This window comes from Anticarsia gemmatalis, chromosome Z (genome assembly GCF_050436995.1).
Source record: "Anticarsia gemmatalis isolate Benzon Research Colony breed Stoneville strain chromosome Z, ilAntGemm2 primary, whole genome shotgun sequence".
In the NCBI taxonomy this organism is placed as follows: domain Eukaryota; kingdom Metazoa; phylum Arthropoda; class Insecta; order Lepidoptera; family Erebidae; genus Anticarsia; species Anticarsia gemmatalis.
In genome coordinates this window covers 4,066,200-4,091,564 of record NC_134776.1, presented here as the reverse complement: position 1 = coordinate 4,091,564, position 25,365 = coordinate 4,066,200, and the positions used below count along the sequence as shown (strand labels likewise).

Sequence of the window (25,365 nt, the reverse complement as noted above, 5' to 3'; positions counted from 1 at the left end):
CTAAAATAACTGTCTGCGGTTTTTGTCCAACGTGTTGAATGCGTAACACCCGGGGTTACTATGAACATGGTTTACACCCACGATATTTGTTTACAACGTTCCACTACACATTTTAATTCAGTCTCCAAAATTGAAAGTTATTAACACTGCTACATTATTATATGTGTATATTATGATAACTATTTTTTTAAAGCAGTGAGTCACTTAACGAGACTAAGAAAATTTCATAAAATAAAGTAAGTTAATCAACTGACATAATACGGTACTATAACTTAATCAAGAACTTAGATTTAAAAGTACTGCTATATTCCTGGGATTACTAGTAAATACATACTTTATTATTTAAAAAAATAGATCAACTGAATCTCTTCATTGAACATTAATGTTGTGTATTTTTTTTGATTAACGATTTCAAACTCTCGCGACTTGTACACATAATATTAAAATCGACTACGGTCGATGTTATTCGATCGAAACATCGGCTAAACAAATAAGGTATTCTAACCTTAATTTTCTATCGCATTTAAGACCCGTTGCATTTCAATATTATATTTTTTTGGTATTGGTGAACAAATACTAAGACGCAATATAGGTGATGTGGGTCTAAGAATTGATTGCGAAATTGTCGCTAGAACGGGTCAAGTGTCGTTAGCGCAGTGGAGATGCATGCAGGACCGGATAACTCATTGTCAGCTGCTACAACGGGTGGTCGATCGAATACTCTAGTATCACACACTACCGCGAGTAGTCACACAACAGTAAATATATCTTTGACTAACTCACAAATAAAAAATCTAATCAACATTATTTTTATCTTATAACTACTGAGACTGTGTAGGTATTACTATGGTTCCCACACTAGGCAAGCCTGTATCATGGGGTCCCAAGAAATATATAGGGAAATCTGTTGAAGGATAACTCCCACATATTAAGGGGAAATGTATTTACTTACAGAATTTAAATGTGTCAACAATAATTTCAAACAAAAAATAATAAGTTAGCTGATTATCTAAATCTTGACGGAATGGAATGTTTCCATTACGTTAGGTTTCTGAACTGGTGGTGGTGGTTTTAGGCAACATCAGCGAAGCCCGTGGCCAAATATGAAACAATATGTGTCAGTTAACACAGTGATGATTGATTTCATAGTATTATTTAAACAGCAATGATGTCATGGGATTTTATGCACTCTAGTTATAAGTTACCCGTGGAAAACCCGATAATAGAACAACCAACCTAGTTACTGCTCGGATGTTATTTTTATTCAAATTCACAATTTTTAAAACCAACTATTTGTAATTAAAAAAATGCTTCAATTTGCATTTTGAGGATCAGTCAAAAGGACAAAATGAACATAATATTTTTACACAAGTATTGAGAATAAAGAGAATATCACGATGAGTTTACAGAAATTAGATACATAAGAAAGAATTAGATAATACCTAAAATGGGCAAAGTATAAAAATACATTACAGCAATCGTAACGGAAAGCTGGAAAATTCAAACCTTATTACAGGAGAAAATTAAAGGTCAGTAAATATCAAAGCAATTGTTTATATGTAAAATAATTAGAGGTAAAAGTAATTACTTATAAACGGACATTTTCAACCTATCAATGATTACAGATAGATTTCTATCTTAGATTGTTACGTCAAAATGATCTATCACTAACTAATTTAGGTACGAATTGCAATCCATGGATGGGTTACTGAAGAAGAGAAGCGAGGTACCGGTATAATGATAGATAGTGTGTGGAATACTTAAATTAATTTTTTTGTAACTTTTTAAAATCATTTATTCAAATTAAACAATAAAATTAACAATGTCACAAAAATCAAAATAACATTTAAAGGAGAATGCTCAAAATGTATGGGAAAAAAACCCAGGCCGTACACAAACGGTGTGTAACTCAGAATTTTAGTGATACTGAGTGATTCAATTCTAGATATTCGCCTCTATCAAATTCGATGGCTAAATACTATTTTTTGCTATTTAAAAGGTGAATTTAAAAAATAAATATTTTTCAAACATTCATCACAATGATTATTTTTTGAATAATATAATTGTATCGAAACCGCACTACGGGCGCCAGCTAGTAGTGTGGGCGGGTATGTCTTTTTTATATTCATGATAAAAAATATTGAAAATACATTAAAAACCCCTACTGAAAAGTAATAGCAATATAATATGTTTAGCCATTGAATTTGATAGAGGTAAATATCTGGAATTAATTACACAGTATCACTCATTTCTCCCATTGCTCCCATGCTGGATTGAGAGCGAAAAAAAAACATAGAAGGTGCCAGCTGCATTTCTTCCCGTGCATACTGCAAAAGTCAGTAGAGGGATGGAAGGGTTTGGTGCTTCATAGGCTATAGGCTAGCAATCTACCACCATGACAACACTTTTCTACCTTATAATAGCCCTCCAATGTTTGTTTGTTTGTCGTATGGTTAGTGGTCAACCTAGTGTCAAAGTTGTTCAAGCCGCCCGAGAGGCCTTTGACGTGGCTTAACGACTGTTATCTTAGTAGACAACAACCGGGACCGACTTTTAACGTGCCCTCCGAAGCACGGAGACGCCCAGTTCAAATACCACTATGCGGTCACCCATCTATGGAATGACCGCGCCAATGGTTGCTTAACCCACAGATCGTTTACCGACCGGTGAGCGCAACTGGCTATTGGCGCCTCAGTCCTCCAATTATTGTCTGCCAACCCGCATTAGACCAGTGTGGTGGACTAAGGCCTGATCCCCCTCTTTTTTAAGAGGGGGGGCTCGTGCCCCTCGGTGGGGACATATATGACCTGGTGATGATGACTCATTTTTCAAAAATATATTTTTTAATATTTTTAATTTGTAACTCAGTTACATACCTATATTAAAAATGTGTGACTCAAAAAAGATTAAACATTTATATAGGTAACTTATTTAGTAGTAGTAGTAGTAGTTTTGTACTACTCAGTTACATACCTATATTAGAAAATATAAAAATATATTGAAAACCCCTACTGAAAAGTTATAGCAAAATAGTATGTTCAGCCATCGAATTTGATAGAGGTAAACATTGGGAATTCAATTACACGGTATAACTAATTTTTTGAGTTACATAACTTTTGTGTACAGCCTGGGTTTTTTTTGAGCATTCTCTTTTACTAAGTACATAATTTTTGCACCTACATACAGGGCGCATGTTTACATGTGCCTATATTCTATATGTTTATATTTATATTTCATTATAGTTTGTCGTACATTTATAGACATCTAAATAAGAAATCAGTAAATAAATAATGTTTCCATTATGATCAGATTCATACTAGTCACTGGAGAACAGGTTATAATATGCATATTGCAGCAATTGCATATTTAGACCACACTCAAACATAATGCATATTCCAACCAATATCCTGTCCTCCCTGTAATAGTTTTTAAAATAAATGTTGAAAATTCGCCTTTATGATATAACTCAATAAAAATATTCGCTTATTGTATTTCATACGAAGTTGGAAGTGTAATTGAAGCACGCATGGATAGTTACAAGTTATTTTTGATCTGCGTTACTGATAAAATTTATTTTACAGCATTAATATATTATTATTATATAGCGTTATTTAATTGCATCCTGTGTACTCGTGAATGACTCTACGAGTATCCGTTCAGTCTTGTAACATGGTCTTGTAATGATATAATTTATTTAATGTTTATTGTTTCGAGTGGATCTTTACTTTAAAGGTGCTGCCACACTGCTCCATTTAAAATCTTTGGGTGCTTAACAGTCAATAGTGTATGGTATATTACAGAAAGTCGTTGTACACTTTAGTGCAGCGCGGCTTTTTATTAATGGCCACCTTCATACGTTGTAGCTGTAAAAGTTTATATTATTATTATTATAATTAACGAGAGAATAAGAACAACGTTATAAAGTGTACTTTTTTGAAAAACCCGTAAGAAAGAACATTAGAAGGTGTAATTTCAGCACCAAATAACCCAATAGAAAAACTGAAAACTGCTTCAAACATTAAAAGTTATTTTAAAACTTATACTCAAATAGGTACCTTTTTCTAATACCTTAATACCTTTTCATTTGACGAAGACAACAGTTTCTATCGTTCATTAGAATGCCAATTAAAAGTTTTTATTCTGCAATCCTGTGAACTTTTATTTTTTATCCGAAATTGAATTGATTCAATTTAAATTTTGTTAATCAAACACTTTCCTAATTAATGTACTCAACACTTTTATCGGATGTTTTGAGTAATTCAGTGCCAAAAAAGCCTTGATTTACCGATTCATCTGGTCAACCGAAACATATATGTAGATGTATAAAAACAAAAAAGATTGGATATTATTCTTACAGATTCCGCCACAAATTATTTCGTTTCCTTTTACCATTCCTCGAATTGTTCTAATGAAAATAAAACTAACACAACGAAACTGACAAAACGATAGGATAATAAGGAATAATAATTACAGCTTCCCATAAACCCATTTGCAAAATTCAATTTCAATTCAAAGTTACAGTGATGTTACAGTGATTCCCATTTTACGCGGAATTCTACGAAGCCTATGTCTATTCTATTATATTTTAGCTTTGTAATTAATATTACAGAAATGTTCATTCATACATTTTCGGTTCTACTAATTGATTTAGGTTTTGTGTTTTACATTCCAATTAAACTACAGTTCATAATCGGACTACTTCTGGTATTCATACTTATTTGTACTAACATGTGAGCGATACTATTATAATATATTGAAAATCCTAACCTACATACCTTCCAAGTTTTGAGGCATAAGTAGACTTTTATACATGATTATTTCAATAGACCAATATGCAAATTTTTTCATGTTAGCAGTTAGTATGTGGATCAAAAGTTCGTAAGGGTAATAACAAGTTGTAAGACAATGCTTACAGATGTCTTACACTGCCCGAACTATTAGGTTTAAATCTTTACAATCACATGAAACCTAATTTTACAAGTGTGTTTTTACATTTATTTGTTTAAAATTCTTATACAAAAAAATGTATAAAAACGTACTTCATGCCAAAGAATTTTCAGTTAGTACGAACACATTATATCGATATTATGTCAGTTAACGCCACAATACGGAGGGTATGCAGTCCTTATTCAGTGGATATTGGCCGTCAAGTAGCACCGCTTTGAAAATCGATATCCCTCACCATGACCTGATCTTACAAACATTGCACAATCCGACCTAACCTTCTTTGGAAAACTTCTTCCAAGTTTATATTGTTGTAAAAATATAAGAATAGGGTAATAAGTATAGAGTGGTTTGTGTCGGTCACGTGCCAGACCGCGAGTCACCTAGGAGCGAAACTTTATGTTCAAGAAAAAACCACCGAGATGTTAGGAATGAAAAAATATTTTCAATAAAAAAAAAAATAATTTTGATGTAAATTTTGTAATAGTTTAATAAGATTTAGTGTTTCTGTCTCTACAATACATATTATTATGTCGATGTGATAATATCTTACATGACGTTTCTAAGTGTAACTAATAATTAGGACATTACAAAATTTTACAAAAAAAGACAATTATATAAAAATGCGCTAATATTTTGCTAAGGCATACTAAAGTACATGCTTGATGCTCAAGCACGACAAAAATGAAATATTATGTTGGTATAAAAAACAAGATATATTATTATTATGTCTAATCTTAATCAATACCAGACATTATTCGTAAGTTATTACATTCCTGCGTGCAGTTGTTACAATTCAAGGCCAAAAGATAATTGTTGGAATACTAACAAAAATGGTAGTTATAATATTTTTATTCCAAAAAATATTAAAAATACATAAACGATAAATTATTATGCCTCAATCTTTATCTTAAAATTGGGCTAACGCAAACCGTGAACGGCAAATATATAGGTCCATAACTAATCACTTATAAAACTTAATGACTGATATAAGTAAAGCAGAACGTTGTTAGCGGGACTCGATATTTTTCGAAACTTTGAATGCTTGTAAAATCAAAACTACTTGATATACGAGTATTTGACTAAAACAAAAACTAGTTTGCATGTACATTGTACAATCGAACAAACTGAATCATGACCCACCATGTGCTCATTTTCTAAAACACGTCTATATACATGTAGGTCGAAATTCGCTTGAACCTACGTTTCCTTGGTGTTGAATTTGTTATCTGTCATTATTGCGACAAATCTTTGTGCGTCAATACAATAATACCTACTTTGTTATCGTTTTCAACAGGCTCCGTGGCGTAGTGGGTTGATATTACGACCGCGACGCGTCAGGAGTGGGTTCGATACCCACTCAGGACAAATCTATAACTATAAAAATTAAAATAATATAATCGTTTCACAGATTTCCAAATGACGTGCTATTTGACATTTGACACAAATAGATTTTTTCGTGTAGTGAAAATAGTTTAGACTATTATCATTCTAGATTCAAATCAAGAGTGATTTATCGAGAACGTATCTAGTACTGTGCTAACAAAGGTCAAAGTTGTCTGTAGTCGTAGATACATCATAACACAGTCGTTTTCATGTTTAAAATGTCCTAAGTGCAACTTTGACGATAGAGATGAAATTCTTACTGTTTTGTCAGTTTCAAGCGAATTACCGGCAAAATGGGTCATGATTCAGTTGGTTCGATAGTACATGTACAGGCTTTACTTAGTCAAATTTTAAAGCGATTTGGCATACCTAATAACATTCTCCATTGTGTAAGTATTAGGTATTAGTTAGGTATTAGAAGAGTATCAATTAAGGTAGGTTAGTAATTAAAATAAGTGTTTATTCATAGGTTAGTTTCGTCGATATCTTATGCTAAAATATTTTTGGGTAGGATACAGTTTGTACACATAATATAACAAATTATTTCATCCTTTTTATTTCTAGAGAGATTTTGAAGGCGGTTTTCTTTTTTGTTTAAAAATAATTTTATAAATCATACTTCGGGAAAACAAATTCACGTGAATAATATTTATTGCATTTCGTTACAAAACGAAAACGTTGCCAAACTTAGTAGGAGGTATTTGGCATCTTGTTGCGTAACTTACGACCTCTTGCGTCCTCGGGTATCATATATTTTTCCGGGATGAGAGCTCGACTAATTCCTCAGTGGTACCTTGGAAACGAATCCGGCTAATGATCGAGCTTCAAACGTTTCAAAAAATATCGCGACGAATCGAGAACTTCCTCCTTTATTTGAAGTCGAATTATTTTCTGCTTTACTTATATCAGTCACTAGCTGACCCGCGCAACTTCGCTTGCGTCACATAAGAGAGAATCAGAATTTTCCACGTTTTTGTAACACTTTTTACTGTTACTCTGCTCCTTTTGGTCGTAGCGTGATGATATAAATTATGCTTTTTTTCACGAAAAATATTCTCAAAATTATTTATATCTCATAATATAACGAAGTTGCGCTAAGGCATATCCGCCATTAAAACAGTTGCCATGACAACGGAATTTTGTTAATTGAATGTCATTAAAATATTGATTATTCGCGACTTCGTTCGCCACCTGAATTTTCCCGGGAAATGAGTCATTTTCCCGGGGTAAAAAGTAGCCTATGTCCTTTCTCGGGTATCAAAATATCTTCATACCAAATTTCATGCAAATTGGTTCAGTAGTTTAGGCGTGATTGAGTAGCAGACAGACAGACAGACAGACAGACAGACAGACAGACAGACAGACAGAGTTACTTTCGCATTTATAATATTAGTATGGATTAAGTTTGATAAGTGATTAGATAGGGACCTATATATTTGCCGTTCACGGTTTGCGTTAGCCCAATTTTAAGATAAAGTTTGAGGCATAATAATCTATCGTTTATGTATTTTTAATATTTTTTGGAATAAAAATATTATAACTACCATTTTTGTTAGTATTCCAACAATTATCTTTTGGCCTTGAATTGTAACAACTGCACGCAGGAATGTAATAACTTACGAATAATGTCTGGTATTGATTAAGATTAGACATAATAATAATATATCTTGTTTTTTATAACAACATAATATTTCATTTTTGTCGTGCTTGAGCATCAAGCATGCAAAATTTCGTAGTATGCCTTAGCAAAATATTAGCGCATTTTTATATAATTGTCTTTTTTTGTAAAATTTTGTAATGTCCTAATTATTAGTTACACTTAGAAACGTCATGTAAGATATTATCACATCGACATAATAATATGTATTGTAGAGACAGAAACACTAAATCTTATTAAACTATTACAAAATTTACATCAAAATTATTTTTTTTTTATTGAAAATATTTTTTCATTCCTAACATCTCGGTGGTTTTTTCTTGAACATAAAGTTTCGCTCCTAGGTGACTCGCGGTCTGGCACGTGACCGACACAAACCACTCTATACTTATTACCCTATTCTTATATTTTTACAACAATATAAACTTGGAAGAAGTTTTCCAAAGAAGGTTAGGTCGGATTGTGCAATGTTTGTAAGATCAGGTCATGGTGAGGGATATCGATTTTCAAAGCGGTGCTACTTGACGGCCAATATCCACTGAATAAGGACTGCATACCCTCCGTATTGTGGCGTTAACTGACATAATATCGATATAATGTGTTCGTACTAACTGAAAATTCTCTACGAATATAATTTAAACACCTACTTCAGCAAAAATGCCTTTGGCATTAAGTCCATCTTTTTTCATTTTTTTGGTTAAGAATTTTAAACAAATAAATGTAAAAACACACTTGTAAAATTAGCTTTGATGTGATTCAGGCAGTGAGTCCAGTTGTAAGACATCTGTAAGCATTGTCATACAACTTGTTATTACCTTTACGAACTTTTAATCGACATACTAACTGCTAACATGAAAAAAAACCATATTGGTCTATTGAAATAATCATATATAAAATTCTACTTATGCCTCAAAACTTGGAAGTCATATAGGTTAGGATTTTCAATATATTATAATAGTATCGCTCACATGTTAGTACAAATAAGTATAAATATCAAAAGTAGTCCAATCATTAACTGTAGTTTAATTGGAATGTAAAACACAAAATCAATTAGTAGAACCGAAAATGTATGAATGAACATTTCTGTAATATTAATTACAAAGCTAAAATATAATAGAATAGACATAGGCTTCGTAGAATGCCGCGTAAAATGGGAATCACTGTAACATCACTGTAACTTTGAATTGAAATTGAATTTAGCAAATGGGTTTATGCGAAGCTGTAATTATTATTTCTTAGTATCCTATCGTTTTGTCAGTTTTTTGTGTTAGTTTTATTTTCATAAGAACAATTTGAGGAATGGTAAAAGGAAACTAATTAATTTGTAGCGGAATCTGTAAGAATAATATCCAGTCATTTCTGCTTTTAATAAATCTATACGTTTCGATTGACCAGATGAACCGGTAAATCAAGGCTTTTTTTGGCACTGAATTACTCAAACCATCCGATAAAAGTGTTGAGTATCTACATTAATTAGGGAAGTATTTGATTAACAAAATTTAAACTGAATCAATTCCATTTCGGATATAAAATAAAAGTTTACAGGATTCCAGAATAAAAACTTTTATTTGGCATTCTAATGAACGATAGAAACTGTTGTCTTCGTCAAATGTTAGAAAAAAGTATCTGAGTAACAACTGGTTTTAAAATAACTTTTAATGTTTGAAGCAGTTTTCAGTTTTTCTATTGGGTTATTTGGTGCTGACAGTACACCTTCTAATGTTCTTTTTTATGGGTTTTTCAAAAAATTACACTTTAAAATGTTGTTCTTATTCTCTCGTGAATTTTTATAATTTATTTTTTTCCAGCTGCAAAGTATGGGGTAATAAAATAATATAAATGCCATCAAAAACATTCTGTAAAAAACCCGAAGTCTCGCAGCTCAGCCTTTCGTCGCCTGCCGTAAAAAGTTGTGAGATCTATGTAATACCAAGTCGATTAATCTATTTAGTCTCTACTTAAAGGAATTTCTGTCTTAAGCTATTACATAAGTTGTTATTATCATGCCAATATTTAAAATATTTAAGGTTTAAGACCAATAGATCGACCTAAAACTTTTCATGTTGGCAGTTTCTTGAAAGTAATGACAAGAGTGTATGACTATGCTTGACAGATGTCTCACAACTGGACTTATCATGCCTGCCTAATCTATTATCTATCAATCTGGCCTGCAGTACCCTATCATACATGTTCCGGAGTTAGTCAGGGATCAATACTTGGTCCTCTGTTGTTTATCCTGATGATAAATGATCTTCCTGCTGTCATCAAATATGCCAAATGTCTCCTATACGCTGATGACCTAAAACTCTTCATGGAGATCGAAACAACGGATGACTGTTTATTACTCCAGCGTGATATCGATGCAGTATATCAATGGAGTGTTGAAAATAAAATGGAATTAAATCCTATAAAATGTACTCAAATGACTTTCAGCCGAATGCGACACCCCCTTGAATTCCATTACCAACTAGCCTCCAGCTTAATTTCAAGATCCACAACAGTTAAAGACCAAGGTGTCACATTTGATAAAAAACTTACCTTCCATGATCATATAACATCTTTAGCTAAAGAATCAGGAATCAGGCGATTGGGTTTTGTTCTTCGAAACTCTAATGAATTTGAGGACATAAGAGTTATTAAACTGATTTTCAGTGCCTAGGTTCGTTCCAAGCTTGAGGCAAGCTCTTGTGTATGGCATCCGCACGAGACTAAGTATACACTACTGCTCGAGAAAGTTCAGAAAGCGTTTCTGAGATACTTGTGCAAGCGTAGGTATGGCTAATACCCTTACATGTATCCAACTAAATTCCTTTTGGGCACTTTGGGACTTCATTCACTGAAGGTTAGAAGATCTCATGATCAGGTGGTTATTATGTGCAACATTCTCAGAGGTAGGGTCGATGCCTCTGACCTTATCTCTAAGGTGTGCCAAATATATGCACCAAATAATTACCGCCGGAGCAGAAAACACAAGCTGTTTGCTGTTCCGACGTGCCGCACTGTCTCACGCGCGAGATCTCCTATCCCCCGATCGCTCTCCGCGCTCAATGCTCTCCTTGACGCTAGTCCAAACTTTGATGTGTTTGCGGATGAATGCAGCGTGATTTTGTCGGTATGCTTGGAGTGTTGTGAGAAGAACGCGTGAACGCGTGAACGCGTGTTAAATTATATGATTGTTATTTGTTATTTTTTTAGTTTATTGTAAAGATTTATTACTGTAGGATTTTAAAATTTTTGTTTTATAATAATTTTTATGTACATTGTTTTTTTTTTAGTATTACTTTGTAATTAGTGTAATTGGCCTGGCCGTTCTAATTATATAAATAAATTAATTAATTAATTATATGGCAAATCATGTTCTTACATTCGTAAAGAATTTTCAGTTATATAGTACGAACACGTTATATCGATATAATGTCAGCTAACGCCACAATAGGAAGGGTACGCAGGAGCGCGATTCTGTACAATCGGTACTGTCGAGTATCTTAATGTTGACATTTAGAATGTACTGCCAAAATATTTCCTACGACACCCGTCAGAGGCGCTGATCAGATTTTCATACTAAATTTCTCGATGACAGGGCAGTTGTCGGTAGTCGATAGTAGTAGAGAATCGAGCTACTGTACTTATTTAGTGAATATCGACCGTCAAGTAGCACCGCTTTGAAAATCGATATCCCTCACCATGACCTGGTCTTACAAGCATTGCACAATCCGGCATCAACTTAGGTACTTTGAAAAAACTTCTCCCAAGTTAACATTGTTGAAAAAATGTAAGAATAGAGCAATAAGTACAGAGGATTGTGTTAGTCACGTGCCAGACCGCGAGTCACCTAGGAGCGAAACTTTATGTTCAAGAAAAAACCACCGAGATGTTAGGAATGAAAAAATATTTTCAAAAAAATAAAATTTTGCTGTAAATTTTGTAATAGTTTAATAAGATTTAGTGTTTCTGTCTCTACAATACATATTATTATGTCGATGTGATAATATCTTACATGACGTTTCTAAGTGTAACTAATAATTAGGACATTACAAAATTTTACAAAAAAAGACAATTATATAAAAATGCGCTAATATTTTGCTAAGGCATACTACGAAATTTTGCATGCTTGATGCTCAAGCACGACAAAAATGAAATATTATGTTGTTATAAAAAACAAGATATATTATTATTATGTCTAATCTTAATCAATACCAGACATTATTCGTAAGTTATTACATTCCTGCGTGCAGTTGTTACAATTCAAGGCCAAAAGATAATTGTTGGAATACTAACAAAAATGGTAGTTATAATATTTTTATTCCAAAAAATATTAAAAATACATAAACGATAAATTATTATGCCTCAAACTTTATCTTAAAATTGGGCTAACGCAAACCGTGAACGGCAAATATATAGGTCCCTATCTAATCACTTATCAAACTTAATAACTGATATAAGTAAAGCAGAAAATAATATTAAAATGATAATATGCATCTATAAAGATTTTTATACGAATACTCAAGAATTCTTGTGACAAACGGGTTAGGATGCCCAAAATGATTTATTAATGGCCACCCATCAAGAACTTAACTTTGACAGCGTTGCTAGCCATTCGTATGGTTTACCGCTCTTCACGGTTGCACGCATCCCTTCCATGTCCAAAGATAACAGGTTTGAAAACTGTTCATATTTCAGAATGTTTAAGTTCTATGGCCTCTATAATAACGGAGGTTCCATGGGGACAGGTCATACAGGGTCATGTCTTGACCCCAAAACCAGAAAAAATAAACACATTTTTTCTAATGGAATCAATTGAATCTAAAAGTTATCCTATCAGCTGATATTGTTGTAAGTGAACCTTCCTCGACTCATGACATCAGTCGCATTTGAATAAGAGATACAAAATATGAATTTTCTGAATTAACTCCAAACCTATAGAAAGAATAAATTATGATTACTATTACGTAACTTTCAACTGTTAATCCTTCATACATAATTAAAATCTAAAATGATTAGTGGGTATTTTTTTATTTGATGTCTAAGAAGACAAGACAAGTTTGTACTAGAATTGTTCGACGTTTTAAGATAGAGATCAACGCTGAAGTACGAAATATCAGAATAAACGACTACTCCAGAATTCTTCTCTTTGCTTGGTAAGAATAAAGCCTTGGGGGTATTGTTTAGATACACTTGTTGATCTCGCTAATATTCCTCGTTTTGGTGAAGCTTATAAGATAAACCGTTCAAGATTCGGGCGTGATAGGTACAATAACAAAATCACGCTTCAAATACCTCTATACCACCGATTTGAATCGTCATAATATGTAGGTAACATAGTAACATACCTATAATAAGTATAATTGAAAAGATACCTAACGGATTGACAAGTTCAAAAGATAAATATGTTATAGATATACCGATAAATGATTTATCAGGATATAACAATAAATTAATTGAGAAAACAATAGTCATCACATTTATTTCTGAATCTAGATAAAAATATTCTATAGGCATACAATATAAATCGCTTCTATGCATAATTTCAATAGGTACACTAAACGGGAATTATTGTATAATATTTCCTCGTATTGTCTAGTCCAGATCGACCTTGAAATATATTTTTTATCTGTTCGTATACAATATAAGGATATAAATAAAGTTAGTAGCTTAATGTTAAATGACGTAATTCTACTGTTATCATTAGACAAGTAGAAATATTTAAACAGTGAGTCCGCATCGCACAATTTTTAAGACAGTTACTAGACCAGTAGCGTGACGTTCAGTGGGTATTCCCCCACAACAGCATTCATGCTAAATCTATCACAATTTATAGTTTTAATCATAAATGTTTAAAGGTTTAAAGTACCATGTAATGCAATTAGAATTTTCAGGTAAAGTTTCACTTGAAATTTCTCCCAGCTACATTTAAAGAGCTGAGGGTAAAAGTTTTTTTTTCTTCAACTTAAGAATACCACCTGAAGAATCTTTGTTCAGAAAATAGAGCATTACTGCTAGGACCAGAGATTTTATTAAGAGCATTACTGTTTGTATTTATTCCAGTGAAAATATCAAGAAAAATAGGCACGAAGTAAAATTTTTGAATGCCAATAAATATAAATATTACATATATACAAGGATACTTTCATTACTTCATAAGAAAGAATAAATAAAATCCATTCAGAGTAAAGTTGTACTTGGATAAAATAACGAATTGTCATATATTCAGCGAGGGCCGAATATTCCCGTGATGGATTTGAGTGTAAACAGCTGTTTGTTAAATAGAATCTGTTTTTACCTCACATTTTACCACTAGCGAATTTCGCGGGCTACCGGCTATAGTATCAATAGTTTAAATGACTGATTGAGCCTTCGCTATGATAGGTATATTAATGACTCGTTTATTGACAAAGTATTTGGAGTATATTTTCCGAAACACCTTTTTCGTTAAACTAAGTCTCAGTTTCCACATATTCGTAATTTAGTTAGTCATGATCAGCTTAGCCCTTCTTTGAACTATGTTGGAGACGAATCTCAGGCTCACCGCTAGCTAATGTAACCTGGAGCCAACTGTCGGACCTCCAGAACCCAGTTTTATACATTTAACAAGATACCCATCGGAAGTCTGAGTGTCAGACTTTTAAGCTTCTGACTTATGATAACATTATTTAACAATAGCTAGATTTTTTTTGGAAATGACATCCTAAACACGCAGGCATTTGGTACATAAAATATGGACACCCATCTACAGAGCAACCTCAGCAAGTAGTTTTAGCGCGGGGCTGTTATTACTTACTCAAGCGCTCTAGTAGGGGCTCTAGGCTAAGTAACAAAGTAATCACAAAGAGCATTCAATAATCATTTGACTGCAACAAATTACTTTTTTCTAGTGAGTAAATATAGATTTCTATACTTTCAATAAACAATATACCGGGTTGTTTTTTACACAGCTGAAGACAATGAAATTACTAAATTGCAACTTAAAACTCGTTTTAAAGTATAAAATGAATATCGCGGTATTGACATTACAATTTTATGACCTAGCTTACAATTCAATTACCTAAATCTTATATAGCATTTAACAAAATATATTTTTTTGGCATAACTTTACATATCAAGTGAAGCGATTAAACCGTATACTATACAAGTGAAGTGACCAGACGTAATTTCCTGACATAATACTATTTATTTAATTAAATAAGTACAATTTAATTAAACTGCAGCTTAAATAATGTGTTCTTACTTTCATTCGAAAGAATCTGACGTGTTCGGAAAATGCTGTTTGTAAAATGAAAAATCCGTAGTGATTTCCATGCAATTTATTGCCGAAAGCATGTGATATTCAGAAATAAACTTAAATGTCCAAGCAATAGGCATGTCGACACAGCAGATCATCAGGTATAGGGTACGATTCCCCGATAGAGTAAATATTTGTTGTATGATAATTTTCAATAGCCGCTTGTAATAAGATTTATCTGACTCATATATAACCAAGTACTTGGAATATTGAAACAAAAAAATTAACGACATTACTAAAAAAGACGTAAAATCTCAAAAACAATATTTGTATAAAATAATATTTGCGAACATTAGTCGAGTTAATAATTATAATTTAATGGTGGTCATTAGATGACGTAGTGCGTGCCGTTTAATTAAGACGTTGCAATTCATTGAGAGGTTAGTCAATAACATCGATGACATATCGATATGTTTTGTATTGATGCTGAGAACATACACTCTAGCTACATTGTAACTAACAAGTATGAAATTGTTTTACAAGCAACAAATGTTCAATCAGAACATTTAATCATAGAAAGGGCGTGTAATAGTAATATACAGTGTACAGTATATTTAGGAGAATATCATCTTATAGCAACGAGCAAGAGCGTAATATTAGCGCAAAATTAATTTACACAACAGCGCAATTATATTTAAAAAATCTAAATCACAAAAATAATTTTGTTTGAACACTTAATTAAAAAAAGTTAATTTTTCAACTTCCGAGCTCATAAAAAACAAAAATGTAAAAATACGGTTTCTAAACTATTTAATAAGTATTAAGTATGTGACTAAATTTTAGTGTACTCACTGGTGTAATTCATAGGGGTTGAAATGTGGTGCTGCAGCATGCAGCTCATGCATGGGTAGATGGTAGAACTCATGAACGCGCGTGAATTCTCGCGCCATGGCGGCGTCGCGTCGCGCGCGCCACACGCGACCGCTCCGCGCGCCGATAGAACCCGACTACTAGCGACTACGACACGCCAACGAACCGCCCGGACACACGGTGCTCCTCTGCAGATTACCTCCTCTCGCAGAACGCGAACCTTCACTGAGGTAAGCCCACCCTCGGATAAGGCTACGCCTGAATATTCGCGCGCAACCCTTACTTCATATTTTAAAGGAATTTTAGTTTTGGCCGCTAATTCATACGGGTGATATTAACGCGCGCTCTTTTGTGTACTTATTTCTTTTTTAATATAATAAGATAATTTTGATGTTTTACATAATAAGGTCTTAAGTATATGCCAGAGGAAAGTTTTGTCTCTTATATTACCTATTCATTTATTATATCACAGGTTATGGCATAATTCTAAATTATGGCGCAAACATGTTTAATGTAAAACTAACTTACAATATGTTGTGTAAAAAAGATTTTCTTACAAAAAGTTTTTTTTATTGTAAAGCTGATAAGGTGATAAAAATAACACATTATAATTATAAGTAGGTCCACCAAGTACAGTGATAGTTACAGCAGATAGTTACATACCTACCAATTAGTTACATACAGGATTTTTTACTTTTTATTACACTAGCATCATGATACCATATCAGCATGTGTAGGCCTTTCTTTACCTATTCCACGCTCTATGGTTTTTTATTTTTACAGCAGATCAACATAGCAAAAGTTGAAGCGTTCTAAAACTTTTTAATTGAGAAATGGACAATTGTTTCCGGCACACCCCTTTTCCCCGGAGGTAACAAGGAAAGACTATGATTATGACTGCCTCTGTGGCGCAGTGGTTTAGGTCGCCACGCCGATACCACTGCAACGGGAGGTCGTGGGTTCGATTCCCACACGGGACAATTATTTGTGCGATCCACAAATAATTGTTTCGGGTCTGGTTGTGCTTTGTGTCCAAAAAAAAAAAAAAAAAAAACGACAGATATTGAAGGTTCGAGAATCGGCCAATTATGAAACAGACAGTTTTTGCCATGAAAATAATTGCTTTTGGTTTTTTTAAGAAATATTTTACATCATCAATTCATTATGAGCTAAAAATGTATACCTGTGACAAGGTATTTTATAAGCTGACTAATCTTAGACCTCCAGAATCATTTATTTAAATTCACAAATTTCTTAGATTTTTACCTTAATTATTTGTTTTAATTGTCTGGCAAATGCTTTACTTATTTTTTTTATATGGTATTATAAATACATACAACTCAAACAGTTTACACTTTTGTCACCAACCCGTATTTTTAATAGTAATTTTAATATAATTTATTTGGAAAAACCACAATTCGGAATGAGCTAGTAATATATAAACACTTATATGTCTGTGTGACAATTGAATACACATATATAAGCCAGCGCCATGGTGTTCATTCGCGGAGTCGTGTCATTTGATCACTTCATTTATTTTCTCGGTATTGATATAATGATGTCAACAATAATAAGTATCAATAAATTACACAGCATTGCAGATTATGTACTTAAAAACACATACCAATGTCCATATAAAATGTTTTTATACGTTGTCACACCACACACAGTTTAGGCATTCAAAATAGTATAGACAGATAACTATCACCGTTTTTTAAACACATACTTTACAACAACTCACCCAGTAAAGTACGATTTCTAGAAAATATAACTCACTTTAAAATATATTAGAAAGGTTGTCTAGGCTTTTTCGGCAGTTCAACTTATTTGTAACCAGGTTGACTACATAATAATCATATTATTATCATTATGAAACAAACGAAACGTTGATTCGTTTATCTTATCAGAATAATGCATTACTGCATTATGATTATGAAAAAAATCTGCATTTCTTACCGCCGTAGGGGACAATAAGATATTATAATATGAAAAATACCATGACTGGTATAATTATATTTTTGTATTGATTGAATTTTATATATTCTTTATTTACTCCACTATCGATAGTTTTTATCAAGCCGATTGTATAATAGATCTCTCGATCAATTATTTGTGTTATAAGTCTCAAATTCGCAATACCGCTACCTACCTGTTCCATTTTCGTGAATATTTAGTTTTTAAAATATTAGGGAAGTAAGCAAAATCCAGCATGAGATTAATCGTTAAAGAACTCCTTTTATTCTAATGTGCAACAACTTCAGTAACTCTTTAAATATGTTTAATACTCCCTTTTTTGAAAGGTTAGCCCTTAATTCAATGTTAAATAACCCGATTACAACATACCTAATACTTTTTTTATCGTATTCAAACAATAGAAAGCCAACAAAACCACAGACTCCAACTTTTTAGAAGTGAAAAGATCTTTTGCAAACGATTAAGACACGGTGAACCGTACCATTTACTTAAAACCGATTCCATGGCTTATATTATAAATAGACTGACACCGATGAAAGTGTGGAAGTTTGGTCGAGTAAGTAAAAGTTAGCCATTAAGCGATTTGCGTATTTTGTATTAAGATATTTTTTATGATTACTTCGTAACCATGCTACGGCGTAGACGTTCTGCACTTACGCAGTTTGGGAATGATCAATGGTCGTTGAACTTTGTCAAAGTCGCTTGCACAAGTATCAAGAGATTTTCGTAGCATTTGCTTCTTATTTCAAATACATAGCCGGTTTATGGTAACCGTAAATACCTTACCCAAGTAAGATAATCTTTTTGCGATTCTTACTTGTCTAGCAAACGATGAATGACTTTTAATGTTAGTCATAATATTTACCCGAAATATTTTTATAGACATTAGCGATATTAAACCTTCGATTCCCTTGCACCGATCTCTACGAATGCTTACTTTGCTCGTCCTGGCGCCTCGCCGGTTGTGAGAACTACGCTACCCCTCGCCTTGCACACTGCTAGCTGCATGTACTCATCGATCACTAGGAAATGTACTATAATTTCTGGCTGGTCTTGGTAAAATATTGAATCTCATGTACGATAAGAAAAGTTTCACATATTTTCGCAATATTATTCTTCAATTTATTAACAAAATGCCTAACAATAGTTTTATTCAAATAAAAACAGGACAGCTGTATTTGAAATGCCTGTGGGGCCCGAAGCTAACTATCTGTCCCACGCAGGCTTTTCAGGAATTAAAATCGAGTGAAAAGCGAGAGGACGCCTACAGGTAGCTCAGCCAGCTTTGTAAAATGACACGGAATAAATAATATTTTATGTCAATTTTCGGTCACTTGGATTATTGATTTCAAAATATCGGAAATCTTATCATGCAAGTTTGGCTGAAATAATTTTACGAAATCTTTTTGTTTTTGAGGAATAACTACAATATTCAATCCGAGATTTTGCTACGCAACGCGAAAGTTCTTGTTGCTAGGCTCTTTGTTTGCGTAATTCTTGGATGCAGTACGTCACTGTATTACAGAACCTGCGAGAAACAATAAATGTAATATGAATTGTTGCCATTTCTTTGATCCTAGCAGCCCGATTAATTTTACGTAAAACCCCACACAATTCTGCGTATTTTTAGACGAATGAACATGACAATACAAAATTTAACAAAAACGTGAAATTATTTTCGGAGTCTGTCGTTCAAAGGGCGTTTTTTCGCGATACTTCAAATGTGGGGTCATTAAACGGGGTAAGAAACTCAATTTCTAACCTTTTTTTAATTAAGCGTACCAATCAAGGAGGGCACGTGGTGTTGTTAAAATATATTTTTTTTGAAATATGACATGGGACTTAATTTATAAACTTTTTTTATTCATGAAAATGGACGACACTCAAAATCATAAAATTGTATTTTAGTAATATAAAGTTAAAGCAGAATATAAAACTACTGTATTCATAGTATAAGGCTATAACTCGTTTTACTTAAACGTGTGTTTATAAAAGTTAAAATACTTTTGTAAAAATTAAAACAAAATAAAAATTTTGCTAAACGACAGTCAACTTCTAAAAACGTACCTAGGTTGAGTTTACAAACTTTGACAATATAATAATACCTTTTACCGCTCAGAAAGCCTTTACCCAATACCTTTCAACATTTCACAGTGCCTTAAAATATTCTCAGGACACCGATTTCAAAAAACAAAGAGTTACTCCATGTCAACTTTGACCTTTAATTCAGATTCTATTATTCACTTCCGAGAATTACAAATGACGTATTGAGTTTTTCTTTTGTTATGTCATTTAGAGTAGCCGCGAAGTTTGGAAGTTTCCTCGGCAAATGTAGGCGTTGCCGGCTATTACATAGAACCTTATGTAACGGGGTGAATATTATTGTGTTTAATAAACCCTTGCTAAGCAGAAGTGATATAATTATTATACGCCGTAACTACGCCTGATATTTGTTGTTATTATAAAGTTTAACTGGATCCTTCATATCAGGTATTTGGCATAGGTATTTCATATCACTATGGTATATTTGTGCATAAATTAATGGATCTTGAACTAAGAAATATTGGGTATAACTCGGTCCCAGCATACCTATTAAAAATGCAAATAACAAAAATCGGAAACGAGGAAATAGATCTGAAGCAAATTGTACAAAAAATATACAGAACCAATATCAAACAGTATCTAGGGAAGTAAATATTGCATGTAGAGTAAATAGTAAAATATTAAAACGTATCGTTTTAATGCCGAATACGCACTGAGAACTCATGAAGAGCCACCTCGACAACCAATTGGAATGAGTTTCATAAAAATTTTCCGCTAGTGAACTGTCGCCCGATTGATACCTAAAGACCCCCAGTTTGTACAAATGTTGGATTCACCTCGCTTGGGTAGCCATCCCTCGCAATTAAATAAGTTCACGACAAAATATTTTAGATGACGTAGGTATAACTTTCAATACTACAATAATATGATTGATCTCTAGTTAGATCTAGTAGAGGGACATACTCTACTGTGAGCGGAGGAGCGTTTATTAGACAGATAAGGTGAGCACAGGATTACAGTATGAAAAACTGATTTATTGACAGAGAAAACCATCATTTTAATAACTGATCGATAACAGTCGCAGTTATCGACTAGGTATATCATAAGCAGATTTGAATGCAGAGGTGGCCATGGGTGGCCTTCGAGTGCAGGGTTACGTTGATCCGATTATATCACAAGCACGGCCGGCCTCCTGTGGCGACTCACCCTAACGGAATTAACACCGTCTATTACATGTATACAAATATTTAGGAGCTGTATTCCCTTCAGTTTGTTTCATAAGCAACAGACGAGACCAGCGACGAAATATATCGAATTCGAAACTACCTCCGTACCGTATGCCCATTGCTTGACAATGGTTTGAGAAAGTGGTATCTAAATACATTAAGATAGGAATACAAACCCGCGCAGGATTTTAAGAGGCGAATTCATTTTCTTTATGCACATACCCCAGTGACATATCTACAGACATACTATTAAATATCTGAGAACGTGACGGTTAAAATCTTGCATTCAATCTCCAATCGCTTCTCATATGTACAAATAACTATTATATTGCAACACTTGCAAACGCTCGCAAATGGCTGAAAGTGCATCGTGATGACGCAGCCGCGGCCCTGAACCTGCCCTTCACTATACGCTGCCGGCTAATAGTATCACGCTTAGACAGTTGAGTTTGTAAATAGTCCACTGATTTTCTGCTAGGAAAATTTCGCGAGAGACTCTCAATTGAACAAGTAATGTACGTTCATCTTGTGCGTTGCGTCGAGTTGGTTTGAGAATATTTATAGGTGTTACACGTGCCGCTGCAGCTAGTAAACATAGCGTAATATTATGCAACCGATTATATGGTACGTACAGAGTAATAAAGTGGATGCGCCTACACACAATAGTCGTTCGTGTACAATAATTGATTGTTAATAGACGACATGAATGTCGTGAGCAAGGTCTCATCTTTATATCAGGTTAGGCTAGCAGGAACTAACTTTCGTTAAACATACCTAGGTATATACGAATTGATTCTAACATCGCATGTACAAAAAAGCATCAAAAAGAATTCTTTGTTTCGAAATAAAACGGATTTAACACTCAATATAATTCCGTCCATTACATTTTACAAACAAAAATAAAATTCTGCATCGGTACAACATCAACCAAAACTTGTATGCAAAATATTTTATACGGCCTTTTTCTGACCGGATTTAGTTTTACGCTTGCGCTTGACTTTTTTACGAATATGGCGAAATAGGCTGAATCAAACAAACGACTAGAAATAACAAGCCAGCTATGAAAAATGAAACAATCTAAACTGAAAGCGAATTGAAAATCTATTATGTTTATGAATATTAAAGAACATGTAAAAGGTTTAACGTACTCAATATTTATTGTGCTACTAGGTGATTTGGTGAGGCAAAATTACAATAAAATTTAAGAGAATGAAGACTCTTTAGGCAAGTTAAGAAATTAAAATTATTTTCTTGCATTACATCGACAGTTAAGTTCCAAATTTAGGACTTGAAAACGAGACCCTGTCCGCTTAGAACAGACAGCATCAAGAGGGTTTCACGCAGTACATCGCCTCATATGTGAACCTCACTCGAACGATTTAATACCATGCTTTTGTTCTGCACCGCACACCTGTTCTTCCGTTATGCAATGTTTTCAATATCTGTTTATACCCATTGAATTCAAGAGAAATAACAACGGTATATATTGATTTATGATACCATTGAGCTTCGTTTAGCACAAATTGTGAATGTTAAATATTATGAGTATGGTTAGAAACTGTTATATATTTATTAAGAATATATTTGTCAATCATATTTAAATTGGTAATGGCGAGCGCGATGGCCGGGGTTTTAGAAAACATTTATTTTATTAGAGCATTTCAGTTTAAATTACTGCCTGGAATTATGATCAACTTATAGTAGAATTGACTTTCAAATAGTCGGTTATAAAAAGCTATATAGGGTCCGAAGGAATGTCATTGCATCCTATTCGGCCGCAATAATCCATACTAATATTATAAATGCGAAAGTAACTCTGTCTGTCTGTCTGTCTGTCTGTCTGTCTGTCTGTCTGTCTGTCTGTCTGTCTGCTACTCAATCACGTCTAAACTACTGAACCAATTTGCATGAAATTTGGCATGGAGATATTTTGATACCCGAGAAAGGACATAGGCTACTTTTTACCCCGGGAAAATGACGCATTTCCCGAGAAAAATTCAACGAAGTCGCGAAATATCAATATTATAATGACATTGAATTAACAAAATTCCGTTGCCGTGGCAACTGTTTTAATGGCGGATATGCCTTAGCGCGACTTCGTTATACTAAGAGATATAAAAAAATTTGAGAATATTTTTCGTGAAAAAAAAGCATATTTTATATCATCACGCTACGACCAATAGGAGCAGAGTACCTAACAGTAAAAAGTGTTACAAAAACATGGAAAATTCTGACCCATTCCCTCTTATGTGACGCAAGCGAAGTTGCGCGGGTCAGCTAGTTCTCTATAATTGCGGGAGACCGTCAATTACAATATAACTTTTATGTTCGAAACCTGGATAGGTTTCTTTGGGTATACGCAATCGCTACCCAAAGAAACCAACTAAGTACTGCAATATTAAATAAACTCCGCATACTCATATTTCCTATCAAATCACAAGTCCAACACAAATTGAATTCGTTTCGGAAATATCGCTTAACGCTTGACAAATAAAACCGTTTGCCCGCGGCTTCTCCGCCGTGAAAATTGCTTTTTCCTGGTCAGACGTGTCGTCCACTACCAATTATATTATAACTTTAATATTAAAAATATGTAGAAATTAACGTTTGCATTAATAGACGGGTTTCAGCTTGAGTTCGAGATCTTTAGAACCTATATGACACACCGACTATTGGATTATTATTCTTGACACTGAGTACGTTTAGTTATCTGCTCAAAGAATAACTATCTCTCGTTCATAAAAAAATATTGTATTTATTATAATCGTTTTCAAAGTATATGTCTTTAAATATTATTTACTTAATTTGTAAAACTTTAATTAGTTAGGAGTTTGATTTAAATCACCAGACCACGATCTGATACCTGAGCTAATCTCATATGTTGATTAGTTTACTATCTGAAAGACATGCAGCTCAACAGCTGTATAAACGATGTTTTTTTTATATTTATGCTTTGAGGAAAAAAACATAGTATATTTTTCAGTAACCCAATTACAATAGTGTACAATTGTACATTTTCCTAAACAAATACGTAAAGATAGTCGCCTTCACATGGCATAATTTACTACTTTGAGTTTATACAATACAATACATGATTAAGGCACTCAAACATGACTTTTAAATTATACGGTGAAGGAAAACATCTGGATCAAACCCTTGCTCGGGAAGAGATCCTTGGACAGCCGTGAGACAGTAATGGGTTTTTATAAGTAAAATATACTTTGGGTTAATAAATGTTTTTAAAACCTACCAACACAATAGAGCTCTCTCTCTTTTATAGTTTAACAAAGTGACCACTATCACTATGAATGTATTTTTCATTCAATTTCATACATACTTATTGCATGTGCTTTGTCTCGTAACCCGGCACACCCAAATATTATCATAGACAACTGTGACGTGGGAAATACATTCAAAATGTCCGAAACCATTCAATTTGAAATGTAGAAGTATTTTTTAGTCTGAAATCATTGACTCTGGTTTTTCATAGTATTTTTATAGGTCTGATTTCACCATTTCTAAATATCTGTCGGACAACTTATAACAGTTGCTATAAAATCACTGCAAAGGAATGAAATATTTGCTGTCATTGTACTTTACGTTATTTACCAAATAGGATATCTGACACTTAAATATAAACTGTGAAACTGGCCCTGAGTGTTGCGACTTGTTCTTATATTATTATTAAATAGTAATTACTTTCCACTTAAGTAAAACAGATATACATTGGTATACCTTATTCATGTGAGATTAATTTTCATGACCTAATAAAATACTAAAAAGTAGTTAGTAAAGTTTCATTGAGGATCAAATAATCATCCTGTGCTAAAAAGGACTGAAGGCAGACTGAGAACTAACCTATACATTCATATTAATTTGCCGACTGTTGCGTTTATACATATGTGTACAAAATAAGTTGTTATTCGCTGTTAGTCTTCCAAATAATAAATAAATAATTATTATATTTCTTTTATGCACAAAATATGCGTTCTGTTCAGTGTCTCTGATATTAGCACTACATTACGTAAAAAAAACTATTTTGCATG

General features: G+C 33.3%; 1 protein-coding gene across 10 annotated transcripts in view; it reads right to left on the bottom strand.

The window, feature by feature from the left end:
* Nucleotides 1-25,365, bottom strand: part of cyc (basic helix-loop-helix ARNT-like protein cyc) — an 81,938-nt gene that overhangs the window by 34,952 nt on the left and 21,621 nt on the right. For 5 of the 10 annotated variants that reach the window (XM_076135424.1, XM_076135426.1, XM_076135425.1 and 2 more), the window contains exon 1: nucleotides 16,059-16,295. The exons of 2 other annotated variants lie outside the window; for them this stretch is intronic. In XM_076135424.1, the coding sequence (XP_075991539.1) occupies nucleotides 16,059-16,156 (98 nt within the window). In that variant the 5' untranslated portion in view covers nucleotides 16,157-16,295. Of the gene's footprint in view, nucleotides 1-16,058; nucleotides 16,296-25,365 lie in introns of those variants that run through there. 3 more of the 10 variants (XM_076135430.1, XM_076135431.1, XM_076135432.1) reach the window with 1 other exon arrangement.